Genomic DNA, 19,314 nt, shown 5'->3' on the forward strand with positions numbered 1-19,314 from the left:
TGTGTTCCTCGCTCTGGCTCTGTGATTAGGATTGTAATTCTGTATCAATAAGTGAATTAAATCACAGTCACGCTTTTTCTTGGGTAAAAATAACAGATGGAGCCGCTTGGTTTGGTGTCATTGTGTTTAAACTGCAAAATGTGCGTGTTTAATTATTTAAATGTGGAGTGTTTTTTGACTTGTTTTTCAGGGAGAGCATATTTTCTAGACAACAGACGAGATGCTTTCAACTAATATCTGAACACGAGCTGGCAGATTTGTTTTTGTTGTTGTGTTTTACTTGATTATGTTGTTATAGCATCATTTTTATTCTGCTAGTACAACAAAATAATTAACCAATAATAATATTGTGTGCTGTTGTGGTTATCAGGTGCTTTTAAAGAGATAGTTCACCCATCATTTTAAATTATGCCATTTTTTTACTAATCCTTCAATTGAGTTTCTTTTTTTCTGTTAAACGCAAAAGAAGATATTTTGAGAAATGTTGGAAATCTGTTAAAGGTGCAGTAGGTGATCTGCCAAAATGCTCACTGTTGGCATAATAGCTTTGAAAACACAGTACCTCCCCTGCAGTCCAAAGCCACGCCTCCTGAAATGACAAACGCGGACCCCAGTGACATCACTTGTAGAAGAAGTGCAGCAAAGAGGAGCTGGAGCTCAAGATCCCCCTTGCTGGAGATCAGCTCTGCCCATGTGGCTCTGCAGTGAGTATGACTTCGGTAAAGATGACAGTAGACAACCAAACCATGTCATTCGCCAGTTATGAAACTTTATAGTACTTTATAATACTACAATTCTGAACGAAAAACTGTATTAAATCTAGCATGTTTTTGGTTGTGTAGCAAGCAAAACTTGTGATAATGTGCAATATTTCATGCATGCAAGGATTGCTGGTCTTACTCCCTCACATGCTTTATCCACTTAGTGCTTTGCTGGTGCAGGAATTACACTTATTACTAAGCCATACTTGCATGCTATTTAAGACAGACTGTTCAAAGTAGCATGGTAAACAACACGGGTTGTCATTGTTCAATGGTAAACAACACTCGCGTCACAGGTCGTCATTGTTCAAAATGAACTAATCTGAATTGAAAAACCAACTTCGCCTCAGTAAAGCAGACTAGGCAGAATAGCACTATTTACTTGTGTCTTGTTGTTAAACAAAATAAAAATCTACATTATCGATGTTGTAAATGATCACTTATGAAATTTAAAATATTCATCAATCTTTCGCTTGAAGATTTCAGTGGCTGAACGACACTTCTGTGTATATAACCCATTCATAAAGCAACAAAATCTTCACCAGCTTTGCGTGACTAAAAGTTTTAAAACAGAACATTACCTGTCTAAAAGGAATACTTCAGCCACGTCATTCTTTCTCCAGTGTGCAAAACTAACTCCAATATTGATTGAGGATTTTAAAGAGTTTTGATTCAGCATTTGTTTTTCCTTTTTTTTATCTTACCCAGAATATAAAAATACATATAAATACATTTAGATCATTTACTTTAATCATTACTATTGGAATGTTCAGCCAGCACAACAAGACAATCACCTACTGCACCTTTAATATTGACTTCCATAGTATTTGCTTTTTCCTACTATGAAGGTAAATGGTTACAGGTTTCCAACATTTTTTAAAATATCTAATTTTGCGTTCAACAGAAAAAGGAAATTCATAAAGGTTTTGATCCACGTGAGGTTGAGTATATAGTGTGTATATTTCCTTTTTTGGGTGTACTGAACTATCCCTTTAACATCTTTATTTGCTAAAAAGATAATTTGGTTGAAAACATCAGAGATTGCATATTTTTAATCTTGATTTTATGCATTTTGCTCATCAAAGCAATTTCTTTACTGAAAAATCTATTTAAATATCACTAACATCATTTGCAGTCTTTCAGGTGAATTTAATCAGGTAAAGTTATCTTGTTTGACAAATGTTTACTATATTTTTATTACTGGAAAGCTAGACTAAGCTAATAGAAGAAAGCAAGCGGAAAGTGCGTTTGGGGTATTCCCTCAGTCTGATGTGTCTGGTACTCGTCATTTACTGAAATCAAAACCGGAAAAACATAACATAAAAAAGCCACACAAACAAACATTAACACGTATGAGAGTGATTATCGAGAAAGGAAAGCAAGCGGTGACTCAGAGTAAAAGTGTCCCAGTTATCAAAATCTCACTCTCTTCCTCCTGATGACAATTCAAGGACTTCTTCTCACATAGGCTCTGCTGTGCGTGCGTTTGTGTGTAACTTGTATTTATCACGTTGTGGGGACCAAATCTATAAGTATACACAAGTATAGATATAGCATTCAATTTTGACCTTGTGGGTAATTTTTTTTCATCCCCCTGAGGAAAACAGAGCATAAACATAGAATGAAATAATTTGTAAATCTAAAAATGCTGATTATTTCCTGTGAGTGTTGGGATAGAGAATGGAATACAGAGTTTGTACAGTATATTAATCATTACGTCTATGGGAAGTCCCCTTAAAGATAGCTGTACAAGTGTGTCTGTGTGTGTTACCTTATTTCTGTGCTCATTTCAAGCCTGTAATGTACAGACATTGACTTTTTTTCTTCGCCGGTGGAAAGTGAATGACAAATGAACCACATACGGTCAATATGACCTATTTGTCTTGACAAATCCATATCAAGGAAGAGGGGTTGAATCATTTTAAGGCTATATACAAGTGTAAAAGGCTGAACATGTGAATATTTGAGCAGATTAGTTACTTGTTGGACCTTTTTTTTGAATGTGGTCTACATGGTTGACGGATTAAAAAATAATTACTGTTTGTCTTTCTGTGATTTATCTTGCACGGGCTCTCTGGGGTGTTGGGGAAGGGTTCGCTCCCTGCTACCATAATCCCCTTTATCCTGTCTGAAACCAACCCCACCTGTCGTTACACATCTGGACACACACACACTCACACACATACACAGACATTACATGATGTATAGTAGCGTTAACATATATTTAAGATGTTAAGCTTATAATGTACATACTACATAAAGAGAAGATGTATGTTCAAAGCTGTTTACACCAAAAATGGTGTGTTAGGAGTCCAGGCTGCCGAATATTTATACATATACATTCTGAGCTGTCTAATAAGATGGATTATATATATATATATATATATATATATATATATATATATATATATATATATATATATATATATATATATATATATATATATATATATATATATATATATATATATATATATATATATATATATATATATGCTACATGGCAACACAAGCTAATTCCAAACATGTGAAATGCACGACACTATTATCATACAATATGGTGTAATATTCAATCATTTGGTGCGACATAGTTGCTAAATCAGTCACACTTCAGTGTTTGGTTTTTTTATTCAAGATAAATGATTGCACAGAAATTGTAATCAGTTTATCTACTTATTCAATTATCCGCGCAATTATCGCTTTCTAATTAAGCTTTGCAAGATGCTGGTGGCTTAGTGATTGAAGATTTGGGCTGGTAATCTGTCGGTTAGCTGTTCGTGTACTGCAGAATTATTGGGTTGCCCTTTTGATAGTCTGTCCTTGAGCTAGGCACTTAACCCTGGGCTACTCCAGAGGGAAGATTGCTTCTATAAATGTGCTGTTAGTCACTTTGGGTAAAGAAAATGTAAATTAAGGGAAATGTATGGCAAATTACGATATTAATAAAAGATTATAAAACTACCTTTAGAAATATACTTTGACTATACTGAGTTAGACTCCTTTTTTAAAGCAGATTTAGCTGCTGCACTGCTGTTGAAAAGTTTTAGGGCCAGTAGTGTGATTTGTTTGCTTGAAATGAATACTTCTGTGCTGCAAGAGTGCATTTAAATATTACACTAAAACACTTGTAATGTTGCAGCAGATTTTAATTATGAAATTGACACATTAATGTTAAATGTTATTTGGGAAGATTTTGTCTATAAATATACTTGAGGTAAGATGATGTATGCTAAATGACAAAATTAACTGATTATAAGGCATTTCCCTTTAGAAATGTGAAGAAAATGTAGTGTTCAGTTTTTATTTATTAATTTATTTGAATATTTAATTAGCAAATTTGGCAGTTACACTAATTTTGAAACGTTTCTGTGGTTGTTTAAAATAATTTTTTGTCAAATTGTTTAAGAATGTCGATTCGCACTCATTAAATAATTACTTTGTATAGCTTTATTTTACATTCTTAGGGGATACAAAACACAGACGTTTCAGCACAACGCCTTCCTCAGTGTGTGGCACAATCTTCTCACTCCATTCTTTTATCCCAAAGTCATTCACATTACGTCATTAGTTAGACGGCCACTCAATATATAAAAACAATCTCATCTTCGTTTCAATATACTGTAATTAACCACACAAGAAATATTAACCTTCACCTTTAAAAACATTATCTCCATTGCACAGGAAAATAACATGTCAATTATCAACATTCACTTATTCATGTATACATCACTGCAATAAAATTCCGAGTCCAAAACCTTAAAAATAATTTGTCCTCTCTTTATTTGTATCATTGCTTACTAAAAATCAATGATTCATAATATTATAGATGAACAACAAACCATAAAGAAACACAGAATAGTCCAATTCCTCATTTATTCCTCTTGGTGTAAGGGATTTTAATTTATGAATCCAAAACGCTTCTCTTTGTAATAATCTTTTATTCAGATTACCTCCTCTGTGTCTCAAATACTTCTTCAATTCTAATACATTCTAGTTGTTTAACGCCATGTCTGAAACCTATAAAATATCTTGCTACTGTCGAAGTTATATCTTGTCGTCGTATACTTGATTTATGTTCGCTAATTTACAACTTCAACTGACGTGATGGCTTTATTTGTTGTGAAATTGTTTAAGAAACACCTTTTATAGCCCCAATTTTTTAATAATAATCTCAATTCTCCTATTTTCTCCTAACAAAAATATTCTGCATGTTTTTTCACCATATTCTAGTTTGAAGATTGAGACTGAAAAAGCAGTTCTAACATCTTTATACATTAGCTACATTTGTTATCCACAATGTAGAATGCAGGGATTTTACATTTGACAAATTTTGCCTTATTTAAAAAATAAATCATCAAAACCGGTACAATCATTATTTAAAACCTCAGTTTCTTTCCAGTGAGCATGGATTCAGTTCTCTTTGTTGAGATGAATTATCAATCAAGCTGTATTCTACATGTTCGCATGATGCTGGAAGTATGATGTAGAAACTCTTCTCATCGTTATTCCAACTTAGGGCTGCACGATATTGGAAAAAACTGACATTGCAATCATTTGTTTTTCTGCAACATATGTTACGATATTAATGTCATTTCATAAGATTATTTAAATAACTCTACAAGGAAAGAGTTCATATATTTACAATGCGATCATTTTATAGTGAGTGTGTTTATTCTAAAGGGAAGTTTGGTCAAGTTTGTTCCTCACCACTGTCGCCGCTTGCTTGGTTGGGACTTGTGGAGCTGCACATTGATGCATTTGCTCTTCAGTGTTTCAGCAGTGAAATTTAAACCACACTGAACTGAACTGAACTTCAACTCTGAAAACTGTTTCAATTTATTAAAACGTCTGGATCTACATTGTAAAAGTGTTATATAAATAAATAATCATGAATTGAATTGAATTAAAGTATAACAATGATAATAAATTACAAGCATAAATGAATACAATGACACATATACAATATGCTTTATAGTTTTCTGGATATTCAAACTGTATCGAGTTCAAATGAAAAATAACAATGTAGTCAAATGCAAAAAGAACTTTGGATAGTCTTCATTGCGATTAAAAAAAAAATACAATTCATCTTTGTTAAACCTACAAATTTGTTAACTTGTGCACAAAAAGTTTAAATTAGCTTGAAACCGACACATGTACTCCGACACATGTACTCCGGTGTTCCCGGCGACCCGGGTTCGATTCCCGCCTCGAGGTCCTATGCCGATCCTTCCCCTCCCCACACTTTCCTGTCTATTCTCTCTACTGTCTTGTCAAAATAAAGATGAAAACCCCTAAAAATAACTATAAAAAATAGCTTGAAATGTTATTGTCATGTGCCTTAAAAATACATTTGTTCACTGTATTAGGATTAAACTTATGCTGCGTCCCAATTCGCATACTTATACTACACCCTAAAAGTATGTACTTTTTTTGTGAAGGAAAAGTACACACTTTTGAGTGTGTAACAGAAGAGTATGCAAGCTTTTGGGACATACTACTTCCTCGTTAACAGATCGTTGTGTTGCTTAGTTATGAGCCCTGTCAATCCTCCACACATCATCCACATTTCTTTCATGTTTAATTTCCGACCTTATTGGAGAAGCAGCAGCAGCAGGTTAATCTCCCATTCACGAGTCTTTGATGCAGAGAAATCTCCTCAGGTGTTTGGATAATTTAGCACGTTAAGACGTTAATGTCCAAACACGTCTTTATATAAGTACAGTATTGTTGTTGCAGATAAAATATATCACAGAAAACGTGATTAAATATGTTCCAGTGGGCTAGATATTAATTAACAGTCATACAAACATCTTTACCAAAGCCTCTCTACTTGACGGTTGGTCTCGCGCATCCATCATGTTTGTAGTTTGTTTACACTTTTCACCTGCGTTTGTAGTTCTAAATCGAATTCACATCTTACGCGCAATGTATTGTGGGCAATATCAGCGGTTAGAGTATTGACGCTTCTACACTTCGAGTTTTTACCGGAAATAGTGAACCATACGGGAACCTTTGGCAAACTCTTTTCAACATACTATGATATTGGGACATACTAATTCTACTTTCAAATACTATTTAGGACAGATAGTATGCGAATTGGGATGCGAATTTAAAGTATCAGTATCCTTATCTACCTTAATGCCACTGGAAATCACAATATACAAAATCATCTGTTAAACCTATGAATGTGGCTTTAACCTCTACATAATAACCAAAACATCTAGTAATTTATCTTCTTAGTAAACATTTACGTGACTAGACGGGTAACATCTAAATAAATACTCATTTGCAAGGTCATCTTGGATTGTATGTGCGTGTTTGAGATGCGTGTTTGCGTTTGTACTGCAAAAGGCCGAGTTTGAGGCATAAGCATCACCAGAGCCGAGCAGAAGATGCTAACACACACTAGCGCAGTGGTGCATGGCTGCCGGGCTATTCTTTGTTTATTAGCATATCTAGATGACAGTGGCATCGCCGAGGCAGCAGTAATTAAGGCCACAACAATGGAAACCGTAATGATGATTGGCATACCATTACATGCCACAGGGAAGGAGGGAGGGAGAAAAGGAAAGAGGGAAAAGGAGTGCAGTGGGAGAAGAGATAAATGAAGAAAAGCTTGCTCTTTTAATCTTGGCAGGGCTGCTACCTCTGTGCGCACGTGTGTGTGTTTGCTCTCTTGTCGGCCTATGTGTAAATACGTGCAAACTCGTTTACTTTCGGTGGGAAGTCGCTTGTTTTGCTTTCCCCTTCCTGTCACACAGGCACACTGATTTCTTTGAGATGGCTTATTCAGAAAGGAGGGGTTTTCTTTCACCCCATCTCACCTCCCTTTGCTTTTAAGGCGTTAAAATGCTCCATCCTTTAAGTGTCTCGTCGGATTTCATGCTAAAAGTCAACTTTTGCTCCCTGAATACTTGCGAATTTTACATTTCATGCTTTTGCACTGTTTGAGCTTTAAAAAGGGAAGGTTTGCTCCAAATGAAAATTCTCTGTGCTTTCTGTGTGTAGATTAAAAGTAGTTGCACAGATTGTTCATTTTGCTTCATAACACCTCAGTATATCATAAAGAGATGTGGGTATTCATTATTCTTTAAATATTTATTTAATTATTTATTATTATTATTATTATTATTATTATTATTATTATTATTTGTTGTTGTTGTTTTTATTAGTCTTTCTAATTTTTTTATTATTATTATTTTTCTTCTTCTTTTTCTTCTTCTTCTTCTTCTTCTTCTTCTTCTTCTTCTTCTTCTTCTTCTTCTTCTTCTTCTTCTTCTTCTTCTTCTTCTTCTTCTTCTTCTTCTTCTCTTCTTCTTCTTCTTCTTCTTCTTCTTCTTCTTCTTCTTCTTCTTCTTCTTCTTATTATTATTATTATTATTATGTATTTTTATTATTCTTACTATTTATTATTATTATAATAATTGTTGTTGTTGTTGTTGTTGTTGTTGTTGTTGTTGTTGTTATTATTATTATTATTAATATGTATTTTTATTATTCTTACTGCTACTTAATATTATTATTATTATAATTATTTATTATTATTTTTTATTGTTATATTTATTTTATTATTATTATTATGTATTTTTATTATTCTTACTATTTTTTATTATTATTATTTATTTTATTATTATTATGTATTCTTATTATTCTAACTGTTTTTTTATTATTATTATTATTATTTATTATTTTTTTATTTATTATTATTATCATTATTATTATGTATTTTATTATTCTTACTATTTTTATTGTTGTTGTTACTATTTATTATTATTATTATTCATATTTTCTTATTATTATTATTATTAATATTGTTATTGTTATTATTATTATTATTATTATTATTATTATTATTCATTTTTTGCTTCCATTCCATTATTAGAAGGTTAATATCATTTACTGAATGTTAAAGTTTGTATCACTTTATATTTATTTTTCTGCTCTATCATTAAAACAGTTGGGGATCAGTCTTCTTTTTAAAGTGTTACCAAAGTCCCTTTAAAGGAAAGATTGGTAATGTTTACAGTGCCTCTGGCCAGTTCATTCAAAGCCAAGTCCTGTCAAAATGAATAGGGGAATCTGGAAATCTCAAAAACTACATGCTGAACTTGCAGTTAACTTGCATATTTTAAATCAACAACTAAATCTGAAGTGACCTGTCCAATTAGTTTTGTTTCTTAAGTTCTAATTACATTTAAAACATGGCATCTTCAGTTTGCTCCAGCTATTGTGCATGCATACAGATTGACATGAATTTCATAACATCAGTCTTGTTCATGGTTTTTTCAATGGTAACCAGAGGAACATGGTTACAAAAGCTGAAAGGATATGAACAAAACACATGGCAAAAACCAGAGGATGACACTAAAAAAACTTGATATATATTGGGATGGGAAAGCAGGGCAATCACTCAGTAGTTGCCAAATGGTAGGGTTTGTCATAACGAACAAACAAACCTGTATAACTCCCTGCCCAAAGCTATAAAAATTGACGATTGGCTAATCTGACTGGAAGGCAGGACTTCCTTCACTGTGGCGGCCATACTGAGCGTAGCAGTTTACCCCATTCATAGTATTCGAAGTGAACCGTCTTTGTCTTTAGTATTTAGTGTTACTCAATAAGAACATGTTCAATTAATCAAAAGTGAACGTAAAGAAATCCATTCAGACCATCACGTGATTCATTGGAAAGGTCAGACTCTAATGAATAATTTTTCACAAACCAACATTGCAGCTTCTCTGTTTCTCACGTGACATTAGAGAACTATAATCATGGAGCTTTTTGGTGTAGGAAAATGACCATCTTTTGTCTTTCACAGAAGAAAAAAAGCTGACGAAACTAGAACCTTTTTTGGTTTAATTTCCCCAAAGAGATCGGGATAGTACCTCTGTCTTTGTGAGCTCATGAGTGGATGACTATGTGTATTCCACCACACATGCACACACATTTGGCTTGTTTATGTTGGTCTATGAGACGAAACTCTGTTTATATATGCAAAAAGTGTCTCCAGACCCCTCCTGTTGTGTTTCTTTTGGCGTAGAGCATCTCCCTGCCCTTCTCTGTATCTCTATCTTTCTTTCTCTTGCACACACACACACACACACACACACACTTCATCCTGTTTCTCTAGAAGAGGGACTGTCCTTAATTATCCTCGTTTTACAGTGAAATGTGCGGGTAGAAGTAACTTTCTTCAAAATCTTTCTTTTAATCATTGCTCCGATTACTACAAGTCAAAAAGTGGATGTTTTTGGATCTTCTTAATTTAGATGATTTGTTTTTTTTTTCTTATAAGTAGTCACTGCATGTTCAGTAATGAAGTTATAATTAACATAATACTACTTTCCTCAAAAATGCTGGGTTGTTGTTATCCAATGTTGGGTGAAATACGGACAAACCCAATCGTTGGGTTAAAAAGTGTCATTTAACTTTAATCGAAAAAATCAATACAATGTTGGGTTTGTCCATATTTGCCCCAGTATTGGGTTACAACAACCCAGCTTGTTTTAGAGTCTACAAGACTGTTAGAAGCATGATTCTGATTGGCATTCTCAGTTGTGCAGTTAATTTAAGTTACTTCACTGACAGCTAAAGGAGTTCCAGGGAGGTCTAAACAAAAATAAATGCTTTGGTTAAGATGCATAAGAAAATATGTCTGTCTTTCACACAGCAGCAATTTGAGCACAGTGCATCCTAAGGTATCATTACGAAAATGCTGTGCATGCCAAATACAGACTGAACACATAATAAACATAAACATACAGTACATGTCTATTTTCACAAAATCATGTTTTTGTAATCTGCACAGAAGCTATAATTAATTGCATCATTTTCAAAAACTCAGGTGTCATTTAAACCAGTGGTTTCCAAAGGGGGGAGGGGGTCGCGGGACAATGACAGGGGGTTGCTTGATGATTTCCAAAAGTCAAATAAATTTTATTAAACTATTAGAATTGCCATATTTTAACCATAACCCACAGAAAATAAAAATACTAGGTTTTTAATAGTTAAAAAAACAACAACATGCAAATGAAAAGCCATCAGTCATTAAATTATAATTTTTTCGTAGTATTGGTGTGTTTACGTTAGATTAACAACACAGCAATAGCGTCAGCTGCTGCAGATTGCGTTTATATCACCAGGTTAAACTTTCTGACACCTTTATGGCAATCAAATATATTAAAAATAAACGCAGGCCACAACTGAACATTGAGATTTATCTCTGATTGGCATTCCCCGAAAATGAAACCAAGAATAGCCTTGTGCTGAAAACATTGTGTCCACCAGTCTCTTTAGTTGAGGTTAATATTACAACAAACAAATTAATAAATGGCTATAAAAATGATATGGTTGTTAGACTGTTGCATTTTTTTTGTGTTGTCAATATGCTCATGTTTATATAGGCCTATTGTTGTGTGTGCAACGTTTGTATATTTATAACCACCTCTGAGGCATTTGGGGGTCGTGAGTAGGTATGGGACAATAACCGGTACACTGAAAAAAGTGTTGCATGCAAAACTGTTGCACACAATTTATTTGTGTTGAATTTAAACAAACAAATTAAATTGAGCAATGTTCAACTTAATTTGTTTGTTTAAATTCAGCTTAAATAAATTATTTACAACCACTTAACGTAAAAAAATTTAGTAAATCCAAGGAATTATCTTTGAATAATTTTTTTCAGTGAAGTATACCGCGGTTTGGAAAAGTCAAAGTGTAAAGCTGCCGAAATTCTGTTATATCGTTCCTTAAGGTACGTGTAAGATTTGTTTTGTTTTGTTTTTTTTACATGTAATTTAACTATTAACTTTTAACTATTTTATTAAGTTTTTCAGGCAACAGTACCTCTAATAGAAATAGAACCTCCACATCAAAAGCTACTGGTCCAAAATATTTTTAAATGTTTCTTAATATACAATATTTTGTGTTTAATGGGGTAAAGTTGTTGTTTTTTTACCCAGATATTTAAAAAGGACCTATTTTGGAGCAGTAATAACAATACCGTGAAACAATATTTTTATCCAAGGTTATCATACCTTCAGAATCTTATACCGGCTCATGCCTATAGTCACTGGTATTGTTATTTTAGGGGTTGTGGGCTGAAAAGTTTGGGAACCCCTGATTTAAACAAACAGCCAAAATTTCTAGAGCTTTTTTCATTGTTAGCAAAAATGGTGTGATGTACCATAAAAGTCCCTTAAAGGAAGACTCCACTTTAAAAAAAAAAAAAAAGCTCATTTTACAACTCCCTATGGGAGTTCTATGGGAGTTGTGAAATGAGCCATGTAAAAAACAAAAAGTTGAGTGTTCCCTTGAAATGAATCATTTATAACTTTGGTAGAAGTCTAATTAGTTGATTGGTGGTGGTTGTTGCAGCTGTCGGTTGAACTAACATTTCTGAAAGAGTTATTTCGTCTTGGTTTGAATTACTGGGTGAATCATTTGAAATAATCAAGTGTCAAAGATTCCATAACTTTGTCTTGGCATCTGTGAAGAGTCCAAAAGCTTCTGAATCATTGATTCGTTTCAGATGACTGCACAGACAGGGACACCGTGGTTGAATAATCAGCCGTTGCAGAGGTGGATCGATAGCAGCCGTCATGGAAAGCTGTGTGTGTGTGTGGACATGACAGCCAGGTCTAGACGCAAGAGGAATGAGCGGTGGAGAGACAAATATCATAGCATAGACTTAACCCTGTGCAGACCTGTTGTTTGCAGTAGACAACTACGTATTTGAACGTGTAGAGTGAAATTTACTGAGTAAATAGTTGTGCCATGTGTACTTAGTGCTCACTTCAAAGTTTACATTTAATACTTAATTATGGGCAGCACGGTGGCTCAGTGGTTTGCACTGTCAACCTCAGAGCAAGAAGGTCACTGGTTCGAGTTTAAGTCCTGGCATGTTTTCCCCATGTTCGCGTGGGTTTCCTTGGGTGCTTCAGTTTACCCCACAGTCCAAAGACATGCAGTATAGGTAAATTAGGTAAACAAAAATTGGCTGTAGTGTATGAGTAGGAGTATGAGTGTGTGTGAGAGTGTATGGGTGTTTCCCAGTACTGGGTTGAGGCTGAAAGGGCATCCGCTGTGTAAATCGTATGCTGAAATAGTTGGTGGTTCATTCCACTGTGCCGACCCCTGATAAACAAGAGACTAAGCCACAGGAAAATTTAAAGGAGGATTATTTAATTGTCACACAAATGCAAATGAAAAACGCTTTTAAAACTTCTAAGTAACGCGTTTCCATGCAAAGTTGTGATTTACATTGACAGTTGTATAGTTGTGTAAAGGATTTGTGAATGAAGCAGCACTTCCTTTTCTTGTATTTAAGAGAACAAAGTTGCCACTTCCTGAAAACTGGCATAGATTTTCAATGAAAAAATGTAACTTGCTGCAAAAGGGGAACCACTGTAGCTCTTTTGGAAAGTTGATAGAAACAGCTACAGTTGAATGACTTCAGTAATTCTTCAAAACTAGAATCTGCCTATTGTTATGTTTTCCCAAAATCATTGTTTGCAAAAAAACCCATAAAAAGCTCTTGAACCCAGGGGAACATAAGAAGGAATTTGATATTAATCCAGAGTTTGATCATAAAAACAACAGATAACTAAACAGCGAAGTAGTCCTATGATGCCTTGTTTGTTACTTATAGCTATAATCTGACATGAAATTGATCTTATCGGATTGATTTGATAACTTGGCAGAAGATACAACTCCACCACCTGTGTGATGATATTAACGTCAGTTTCATATTATTGAATGATGGATGTGCATCAATGTTCACACGCTTCTAGAAAAAACATGGCGGCTTCATTTCCACAACATTGATTCATTCTGTGCTAGTCAATCAACAAGTTATGATGTTGAATGGGGAAAAACATGACTTGTTGTGCTGTATGTAAAATTCTTGGTGTTGTTTGCTTAGGCACTGGACTACACTGGTTACAGTGAATGACATCGATTCACTAAAGAACAAATGACTCTGACAAACTGATTCTTTTTAATGAATGTTGGGCTGTTAGCACTGTCCAACTAAATTCTCTTAGTTCCGGTAGTAGTGGTAGTGGTGGTGGTGGTAGTAATGGTGGTGGAAGTAGTAGTAGTGGTGGTGGTAGTGCTAGTGATGGTAGTAATAGTGGTGGTGGTAGTGGTAGTGATGGTAGTGTTGGTTGTGGGAGTGGTGGTAGTTGTAGTGTTGGCAGTAGTAATGGTGGTGGTAGTTGTAGTGGTGGTTGTGGTAGTAGTGGTGGTAGTTGTAGTGGTGGTGGTGGTAGTAGTAGTGGGGGTGGTGGTAGTAGTAGTGATGGAAGTGGTGGTTGTGGGAATGGTGGTAGTAGTAGTTGTAGTGTTGGTAGTAGTAATGGTGGTGGTAGTTGTAGTGGTGGTGGTGGTGGTGGTTGTGGTAGTAGTGGTGGTGGTAGTAGTAGTGGTGCTGGTGGTAGTAGTAATAGTATTGGTGGTGGAAGTAGTAGTGATGGTGGTAGTAGTGGTGATAATATTGGTGGTGGTAGTAGTAGGGGTAGTGGTGGTAGTAGTAATGGTGAGGGTGGTGGTAGTAGTAGTGGTGGTAGTAGTAATGGTGGTAGTAATGGTAGTAGTAGAGGTAGTGGTGGTGGTAGTAGTTGTGGTAGTAGTAGTAATGGTGGTGGTAGAAGTAGTGGTGGATGTGATTAGTAGTGGTGGTGGTGGTGGTAGTAGTAGTAATAGTAGTAGTGGTGGTGGTAGAAGTAGTGGTGGTGGTAGCAGTAGTAGTAGTGGTGGTAGTAGTAATGGTGGTAGTAATGGTAGTAGTAGAAGTAGGGGTGGTGGTAGTAGTTGTGGTAGTGGTGGTAGTAGCAGTGGTGGTAGTAGTAGTGGTGGTGGTAGTTGTGGTGGTGGTAAAAATAGTGGTGGTTGTGATTAGTTGTGGTTGTGGTGGTGGTAGTAATAGTAGTAGTGGTGGTGGTAGCAGTAGCAGTGGTAGTGGTGGTGGTAGTAGTAGTTGTTGTTCTGGACATCGTTCTAATTGACACTTTGGTCTCGTATATTATTTGATGCTTTTTATTTCAATCTCAATACCCACCAAATCCACCATACCAATTATTGAGCTCTACCATTACACGCTCTCAGACTGCACTAATTTACTAATCCCTACTCATCACTGTACCATTCTGTTTGTTTAGTAGCCTGCATGTGTGTGTGTGTGTGTGTGTGTGTGTGTATTCAGTGTAGCTTTAATGAGAATCAGAACAATGCAATCAGATGTATGCCTTACCAGCCATAATTATGAGGAATATGCACAGCAGTGTGGATGATAGGTCTGCTCCCTCTCTTTTGCCAGCGCTCTATGCTGACAGATGGTTGTGTCAGTCATAATGGGACAAATCCGATCGCTACCGAATGAAAGGCGTCCCTCCAGCAGAGAGAAAGAGAGAGAGAGGTAGAGTGAGGGAGAGAGACAGTCGATGTGTCTGTATTGATGTGTTTACTCAGGGTGAAATTGGCATCCATTAGAGAGAGGATTGTGTGTGTGTATGTGTGTGTCAGTGAGAATACAGGCTCTAAAATGAAGGCTGCATTAATTCATATTCTGTTACACATGCACAGACACTCTTCTTTTTCATCACGTGTTCACACTGTCTCTTTTTCTAACACATACACATGCACGGCAGGGTGGACTGCGCAGACAGCTTGGCGATGCCGGGGAAGGTGTGTCTCCAGAGTTCCATTGTTCTAGTCGGAGAGAGGAATCTGTGTGGAAAACCTCCTAGATAAAAAGGGGGTGGGGAATGGGTGGATGAAGGAAGAGAAAGGAGGAAAGAGAGCGTTTGCAGGAAGTGGACTAGCAGGGTCCATAAGCCAGCTTCTTTGGAAGGGCATGAGGTGTAGTGTTTATATATTCCTGTACCGTATCTAGGCGGACACGGTGTAGGGAGCTGTCAAGTATGTTTTTTCTATATGATATGTACAAGGCAATATTCTGTAATGGTTTTCCCAGTGGCTGAGAAAGAGCTTAAAAATGGATAATGGTGTCAGAATCCTCATAAAATAGAGAGAACAGAGAGGAAGAAACAAGATTGAAAAAAGACTGCACATTCTTCTGCAGCAGGAATGTTACAGTAAATTATTCATCCCGTCAAGAATCTGTTTCTTATGAGGTCTCTCTTCATTCGTCTCTCTCTTTCTCAATCTCTCTATAAGGTTAAAAGTGCCACAGAACACATGATTTCTAGTTGCACTGGGACTAAAATTCACTACGACAAGTCTATCCAGCCATCTCTAGATCTGACACTCAAAGTCTTTTTCTCGCTCTGTTTTGAGAGTCCGATAGTCTTAAACGATAAAGTGTTTTGTGTAAACAAAGGCAAAATTCTTTCCTTTTCAGATTTGTTTTTTTTTTTTTTTTGTATGACCAGAATGGACACTCACTTTTGAGCTCACCAGTATTCTATTTTAAGTTTTATTCAGTGCTTCACTTTGATACTTGGAATTCCTTAGAGGCCACAGATCTAAAAAAAATTCCTGAGTCTGCCTTGTATATTATGTGATTTGCGAGTTTGTAAACATCTTCATTCTGAATGTGAATGAGGAGCTTTTGATTGGCGGCTCTTTAGTCTTAATCCGCTAAGAGGGCTCTCTAGAGGCCTTGAATTGGGAGGATGGGGTAAGAGAGAAGGCGTTCAGGGTGTTGACCCACACACTAATGGAAAAGGTCTGCTGAATAATCCCACTTCTGGCACTATTGGACAACAGCTGGGCCCTTGGAAGGCTCAGGACCAAAAAAAGCCTGATTTTGGAAATCGGCATTCATACTGGTAGTGTTTGAAAGATAGAGCCTTGCGATCCCTACAGACCATTTGTGGGCAGTAACAGACAAGCTCGAGAAAGCACAATCAAGTTGTTGCCAGTAAAACTGTTTATACTTGAGAAATGTGAATGAACATCCACGTTTGGACTGTTTGTAAATGTTTTTACATACTATCAGTTGATATTACACTGTCTTCTATGTGTTGATGCTGTTTTTATTCTGAAGGTCACAATTCTGTTATCCTTGCAGCAGCTTGCTGTGATAACAAGGCTGTTTCTTTCTGTGTCTCCACAGCTGCCAGGATCCCTGAAGAGGAAATTGACTGGGGCCGTTGAGAGTTCTGCATCGCTAAACGGGGTCTCTGACACGTCTATGACCCAGGGAGGTGGCAAGCGACTATGTCTGGAGGATGTCACCCTGGCCATGGGCCCCAGCTACCCTCAGCAGCCCCTGTTCCCTTCTGGGATGAGCAACCAGGGAGGTGTTCTGGAAGCCAACCGACTGAACAGTAACAACAACAGTTTGGGCTCTCCATATTCCGTACCCCCAAATGCTAGTCCTGGATCAACTCCAGGGACTGGGGGAGGTTCAGGTGCTTTGATAAGTAACTTCAACCCAAATGGGAGTTCATCCACTCCTTCAGTAGAACAGGAACTGCAGGAGATTTTGGATGAACTTACAAAAAACCCTGATCCTTCTTTACCAGAGCTTGACATTGAAAAGATCTTGGGAAAAGAAAGTGATGACCAGGCAAATAGTACTGGTGGTTTTGTCCACCCAGAGGGTAATGGGACCCCCAAAAGATCCCCACAGAGACAGTCACACCTGGAGGCCCACCTCACTCAGTCCCCTGGTTTCTCACAAGCAGGTTCCCCTCAAGTGGGGCAAAGTCCTGCTGGGGCACCATATACTCTGCCACACCCTTCTAAACCTGTCCCGTCTCCACTATCAGCATCACCTCTGTCATCCTCTTCTTCACAAGGACAGAATCAAGCACGGTCGCCCATGCTTTCAGCTGCCCTGTCAAGGCCTGGATCCAACTGGCATGAGGTTTCCCGAGCCCAACAGCTTCAGCAGATGGCATCAAATAGTAAGCACCATCCTAACAACAGTGCAGGTCCCCCACCTGCACAGTCGGGGTTGTCTGGATTGAGTCAGCAGGGTACTTCCTGGGCTGGTCCCTCTCCACCCTACCGACCTGGGGATAAACTCCCTAACTCATCCCCTCATCAGCAGCCCTTCAGCCCTGCAGGTAATATTCAGAGCCCCCAGAGCTCTCTAATCTCAAGCATGGCTCCAGCCCCATCCACAGGACCTTCGCCACCTTACAGGCCAGAAAAGCTAGCCAGCCCAGCAATTGCTCAGCCCCCTTTCAGCCCACAGAACAGCCTTCTTTCTGGAAATGCCCCACCAGGAGTTTCAGGCACTGCAATCCAAGGCTCTCAGGCAAGTTATCTTCCTGGTGTAGCTCCAACATCAAGTAGCACTCGACCATCACCTCCTTACAGACCAGATAAACATCCAAGTCCAGCTGGGCAATGCCAACCAGGGGCACAACCTCCCACCCAAGGACATCTTTTCAACTCACAAAATAGTCAAGCACCTGCAATGTCTAGTCAGTTGTTCAAGGCCATCACATCTAACCAGCCACCCAGTAGCCTCAAACTCCTTATGCAGGCACAGGGAAAACCCTCGCAGCTGCAACTTAACAAGACCACCACAGGCGGGATGGGTCCAGAGCCATACTCCTTCAACAACACCAAGCCACTACGACATTTTGACCCTGAACCCTCTGTGGCCAAACTAGGTCCTCTGACTGTGGGAGGATACCGCAATGCTAACATGCAGCCCACGACGCCCACATCGGCCACAGGACATGGACATCTTTTGCCACAGCGCATGCAAAGGGGGATGCCGGCCGGTGGTATCGTGCCTCACTGCAGAGATGTGAGTACAATCACCTGTTTTTTATTTACACTGCAGTGTGAAGTGTCAAATATTTCAAATTGTTTTGGCAAATAATATCAGGCAGCTAGTATAAGCTTTTGTCACCTTGAAAACTCCTGTGTTTAAAGTAATAAAGTCAAGTAAAGAACAGTCTCTGGCAGTTTATGCAGTTTTCTTTATAGTGTGCAGGTGACTACTGTTAAAATGCTTTCTCCTTCTAGCCCAGTTTAATGTACCGAGACAAATTAAATGAAGCTATTCTTAGGCTGACTTTCCATAGACTGAAACTTTGTGGCTCTAAGGTTATGTTTACATGACAATGATATAGTCAAAAACAAATGTTTTACCTTGCATTTTTTAAAATGTTGATGTATACATGTTGTTTATATAAAAATATTGTGGTGGATTTTTTTAAATCTTATACTTTGAAATCCGTTTTTTGAAATAATGTGTTGTCATACAGTTCTTTTTTTGTTGTTGTTGTTGTTGTCGTCATGTAACGAACAGGCAAATTGCATTAAAGGTTTCCAGGTAAAAAGTTTTGTCATTATTTACTCACCCGTTATTTGTTTCAAACCTGTTTGACCCAAAAGAAGATATATAAAAAAACAGCCTATAACCATTGATCTCTGCAGTATTAGTTTTTTCTGTTATAGATGTTTTTGGTTAATAGTTTTCAGCTTTCTTCAAAATATACAGTGGGGGAAATAAGTATTAAACACAGCAAGTTTTTTCCTGGGAATAATATTTCTAAAGGAGCTGTTGACATGTTGTTGAACAAGGTTTGGGTAAAAACCCAAAGAATACAAACCTAAAATTTTT

At 37.0% G+C, this 19,314-nt stretch overlaps 1 protein-coding gene across 1 annotated transcript in view; it reads left to right on the forward strand.

Annotated features, from left to right (window-relative positions):
• The window catches only part of si:ch73-211e3.1 (mastermind-like domain-containing protein 1), a 121,167-nt gene that overhangs the window by 48,218 nt on the left and 53,635 nt on the right, over window positions 1-19,314 (forward strand). The window contains exon 2 of the mRNA XM_056461359.1: window positions 16,840-18,492. Within this exon, the coding sequence (XP_056317334.1) occupies window positions 16,840-18,492 (1,653 nt within the window). The remainder of the gene's footprint in view (window positions 1-16,839; window positions 18,493-19,314) is intronic.

This window comes from Danio aesculapii, chromosome 7 (assembly GCF_903798145.1).
Source record: "Danio aesculapii chromosome 7, fDanAes4.1, whole genome shotgun sequence".
In the NCBI taxonomy this organism is placed as follows: domain Eukaryota; kingdom Metazoa; phylum Chordata; class Actinopteri; order Cypriniformes; family Danionidae; genus Danio; species Danio aesculapii.